The following is a 5,000-nucleotide window of genomic DNA, read 5'->3' as shown; positions in this document are numbered from 1 at the left end:
CTCTCTGTTTAACAAGCTCTTCCCCTCTCGCTCTCACATCACCTCTCTCTGTGTGCATGAGAGAGAGAGAGAGAGAGAGAGAGAGAGAGAGAGAGAGAGAGAGAAACGTATTTTATTTTACCATCTCTCTCTCTCTCTCTCTCTCTCTCTCTCTCTAACCAGTTCTCCTTTTTTTCCATCATTTCCTCTTCATTATTATCTCCCCACGAACTCCCTCTCTCTCTCTCTCTCTCTCTCTCTCTCTCTCTCTCTCTCTCTCTCTCTCTCTCTCTCTCTCTCTCTCTCCTTCCCTTTCAAATCCCTCCTCCCTCCCTACCCCTCTCTCTCTCTCTCTCTCTCTCTCTCTCTCTCTCTCTCTCTCTCTCTCTCTCACCTTGATGGCCGCCTCTCCCTGGCTGAACTGTCCCAACAAATTCGGCATCTTGGTATTATTGTAAGGAATTTCTTGACACATTGGTATTGTTATTCTTTCACATCTTCGGGGGGACGACATGACCCCAAGATCCACCGCCTCTGTTACTCCTATTCCACCCACTCCACCTCCTCCTCCACCGCCTCCACCGCCACCTCCTCCACTCGTCCACAGAAGCATCAGTAAAGGTATCCAGGTGGGTTTTAGTAGCGAGTGGGTGAGTTTGTGGGTGAAATGTTGGGTTTTCATTTTTTTTTTTTTTGGCGGTTTTTCTGGGTGTCAAGGGGCTACGGGTCTATGTTTTTTTTTGCCTTTTATTTTTTCTATTTGATTTTCTTGTTTATGTTGTTTTAGTTATTGTTTTTTGTTTTTTCAGTTGTTTAGGAGGTAAAGGCTTAATTTTTTTCTTTTTCTTTTTCTTTTGTTAGTGTTTTCTTTCTTTTTTTAATGTTTAGGAGCTACAGGCTTATTATTTTATCTATTTTTCTTTTATTTTCTCTCTTGTTTATAGTTTTTTATATTTTTTCCTTTTGTATATTTAGAGCTACGAACGTATTTTTTCTTCTTTTCTTTTCTTTTCTCTTCTTTTCTCTTGTTTATAGTTTTTTTTTTAGTTTTTTGCTTCCTTTTTTTGTATATTTAGGAGCTACGAACGTATTTTTTCTTCTTTTCTTTTCTTTTCTCTATTCTTTATGTTTTTATTATTTTCTTGTTTCTTTTCTAATGTCTAGGAAATGCTGACATATTTTTTCATCTTTTTTTTCTCATTTCTTCATTTTCCTCCCCACTTTTATTAACTGAACGTATTTTTTTCTCTTATTTATGTTCTTTTCACGTTTCTTTTGTGTAGATTTGGAATGTCTTGAGCTATGAATCGATTTTTCTCTAATTTATTTCTCTTATTTCAATTATTTTGTCTTTTTGAGTGTCTGGAGAGTACAAGCTTATTTTTTTTTTCTATATTCCTTGTTTTTTTTCTTTAATGTTACTTTTCTCTTATTTTGACTTGTCTTGATGAGTTACTGTATGTCTTTTGGGTGTCTAGAGGCTGCGAACTTTATATTTTCTTTATTTTGTTGTTATTTCTATTATTATACACTCCTGCAAGAATAAAGTTATCAATCTATCTTATTTTTGTTGTTTTGATGCGCTACTGTTTGTCTTTGGGGTGTCTAGAGGCTGCGAACTTTATATTTTCTTTATTTCTTTTTTTTCTCTTATTTCAGTTGTTTTGATGTCTTTGGGGTGTTTAGAAGCTACGGGCGTGTTTTTTTTTTCTTTTCTTTTCTCTTCTTTTCTTTTTCTTATTTATGTTGTTTTAATTTCTTGTTTTTATTGTTTTTTCTCTAATTTCAGTTGTTTTGATGTCTTTGGGGTGTTTGGGCCACGAGCGTATTTTTTTTTCTTTTTCTTTTCTTTTTTTTCTTCTTTTTCTTATTTATGTTGTTTTAATTTCTTGTTTTTATTGTTTTTTCTCTAATTTCTGTTGTTTTGATGGATTAATTTGTCTTTTTTGGGTGTTTGGGCCACGAGCGTACTTTTTTTTTTCTTTTTCTTTTCTTCTTTTCTTTTTCTTATTTATGTTGTTTTAATTTCTTGTTTTTATTGTTTTTTCTCTAATTTCAGTTGTTTTGATGGATTAATTTGTCTTTTTTGGGTGTTTGGTCCACGAGCGTATTTTTTTTTCTTTTTCTTTTTCTTTTTCTTAGTTACGTTGCTTTAATTTCTTGTTTTTATTTTGCTGTTTTGTTTATTTTAATTCTACTTTGTGTTTTTTTTTATGTTTCTTTATATTTTCTTGTTATTTATTCATTTTCTTCTTTTTTTCGTTCGTTTGTTTTCTGTTTGTGTTTGTTTATATCTAATTTCTGTTTGTTTCTTTCTTTCTTTGTTTTTATTTGCTTTCTCCGTTTGTTTATTCAGTTTTTTTTATCATTATTTTCTTCTTCTCTTTCTTTCTTTCTCTCATTCGCTTCACAATTCTCTCATTTTCTTTGTTTTTTTTTTCTTTTATCATTTTCTTTCCATCTTTCCCTTATTCTTTTCTTTCTTTTCCTTGTTCTCTCCTTCCCTTCTTTATCTTCTCTCTCTCTCTCTCTCTCTCTCTCTCTTCTCTTCTCTCTCTACACTCACACGCATATTAACACCATTACTACTACTACTACTACTACTACTACTACTACACACACACAGACAGACACACGCACGGACACACACGGACACAAGCACGGACACACGCTGGGAGGAAGCGAAGTGTGTGTGTGTGTGTGTGTGTGTGTGCGTGAGAGAGTTTGTCCACACGTCCTCCCCACACACACTCTCAGAAATGACTGGCTCTGTGTGTGTGTGTGTGTGTGTGTGTGTGTGTGTGTGTGTGAATGGTGGAGGTTAGGTTAAGGGAGGGAGAGGGAGGGACGGAGGGAGGGACGGTGGGTGGGTAGGTAGGGTAGGAAGGGTAGGGTGAGAGAGAGAGAGAGAGAGAGAGAGAGAGAGAGAGAGAGAGTTTCTCTCTCTCTCTCTCTCTCTACTACTACTACTACTACTACTACTACTACTACTACTACTACTACTACTACTACTACTACTACTACTACTACTGCTGCTGCTGCTGCTTACTATTTACTTCTTCTTCTTCTTCTTCTTCTTCTTCTTCTTCTCTTCCTCCCCCTCCTCCTCCTCCTCCTCCTCCTCCTCTTCCTCCCCTTCCTCCTCCTCCTCCTCCTCCAAGTTATCATGTCCATTTGTTTCACTTGAGAGAGAGAGAGAGAGAGAGAGAGAGAGAGAGAGAGAGAGAGAGAGAGAGAATGAACATGTTTTTGCATAATTTTGTAATTTTCTAATTCTGCCCCTCCTCCTCCTCCTCCTCCTCCTCCTCCTCCTCCTCTCCTCCTCCTCCTCCTCCTTCTACAGTCCTACTCTAATACAGAAGCCGTATATAAGATAACTCTCTCTCTCTCTCTCTCTCTCTCTCTCTCTCTCTCTCTCTCTCTCTCTCTCTCTCTCTCTCTCTCTCTCTCTCTCTCTCTCTCTCTCTCTCTCTCTCTCTCTCTCTCTTATCGTTATCAGCCGTTGCTCTCTCTCTCTCTCTCTCTCTCTCTCTCTCTCTCTCTCTCTCTCTCTCTCTCTCTCTCTCTCTCTCTCTCTCTCTCTCTCTCTCTCTCTCTCTCTCTCTCTCTCTCTCTCTCTCTTATCTGTGATTTATGAGAGAGAGAGAGAGAGAGAGAGAGAGAGAGAGAGAGAGAGAGAGAGAGAGAGTGAGTGAGTGAAAGTTATTTTTATCTTATTTTAAAATTTCTTTTATTTTTTTTTAGGCTTCCTCTTCCTCCTCCTCCTCCTCTTCCTCCTCCTCCTCCTCCTCCTCCTCCTCCTCCTCCTCCTCCTCTTCCTCCTTCTCTTGTCAGGATTAAACTGCTTTATTCTTTTTTTCCTCCCTTCTCCGGTGACAGACAAGCCGCCTCCCCCCCTCTCTCTCTCTCTCTCTCTCTCTCTCTCTCTCTCTCTCTCTCTCTCTCTCTCCTCGTATTTCTACACCACCCAAACCTATTTCACAAAACCTTCCACTTACTCGCTATTTTCTCGACCCACAGCTGTCTTGCGGGTGTGTGAGGGTGCGCGGGTGGTAGCTTATTGTTTTAGCGTGCGTTTGAGTGCAGTGTGCGTGCGGGGGAGTGCGTGAGAGAGTCGTAAAGTGCGTGTGAAATGAGCCCTTTTTTTTCCTTTCTTCATACTTGAATGGCGAATAAACTTTTCACCAGTTTTATTCACCATATCTCCTTTTTGGCTCACTCTTAGCGACCGCGGGTTTCAGGGAGCTGGTTTAATCTATTAGCGTGCGTTTGAGTGCAGTGTGCGTGCGGGGGAGTGCGTGAGAGAGCCATAAAGTGCGTGTGAATAACAACCTCTCACATTCTTTTCTCAATCGCCACTTTGTAAGCGTCATCTTTTTTTTCATTTTTCTTCGCATTTCGCTCACTCCCAGCTGTCGTGCGTTGCGTGGGAGTTAGATAAATGCCTTAGCGTGCGTTTGAGTGCGGGGAGGTCATTGGGCAGTGCGTGGGAGAGGCGTGGCGTGCGTGTAAAGAGGTGCGTGTGTGACTGTGTGTGTGGTGTTGTGGAGCAAATCTAGAAGAATGTTGAACGGTTTTCTGTGACAATCCCAGACAGAGAGAGAGAGAGAGAGAGAGAGAGAGAGAGAGAGAGTCATGATAGCAAAATACATTTCCTATATGATAACAACAACAACAACAATAATAATGATAATAATAATAATAATAATAATAATAATAATAATAATAATAATAATAATAATAATAATAATAATAGAACCACAGCCCCACAGCCACACACCTCACAGCCACACACACCACAGCCACACACACCACACCCTGACACATCCCACACCACACAACACACCCCGACACACCACACACCACACAACACAGCCCCACAGCCACACACCACAGGCCTATACACACCTCACAGCCTACAGCCCCACAGCCCGCCACAGGTCACAGGTAGAGAGAGTGACTGCTAATTCTGTGGTGTGTGTGTGTGTGTGTGTGTGTGTGTGTGTGTGTGTGTGTGTGTG

General features: G+C 39.9%; 1 protein-coding gene across 1 annotated transcript in view; it reads right to left on the bottom strand.

Moving 5' to 3' along the window:
* LOC123500476 (frizzled-10-like) overlaps positions 1–751 on the bottom strand; it is a 13,020-nt gene extending 12,269 nt beyond the window's left edge. The window contains exon 1 of the mRNA XM_045249193.1: positions 374–751. Within this exon, the coding sequence (XP_045105128.1) occupies positions 374–661 (288 nt within the window). The 5' untranslated portion in view covers positions 662–751. The remainder of the gene's footprint in view (positions 1–373) is intronic.
* Between the last annotated feature and the right edge of the window lie 4,249 nt (positions 752–5,000).

Source organism: Portunus trituberculatus, chromosome 8 (genome assembly GCF_017591435.1).
Source record: "Portunus trituberculatus isolate SZX2019 chromosome 8, ASM1759143v1, whole genome shotgun sequence".
Classification (NCBI taxonomy): domain Eukaryota; kingdom Metazoa; phylum Arthropoda; class Malacostraca; order Decapoda; family Portunidae; genus Portunus; species Portunus trituberculatus.
Note: the sequence above shows the minus strand (reverse complement) of the source record. Positions and strands in the feature narration are given on the sequence as shown.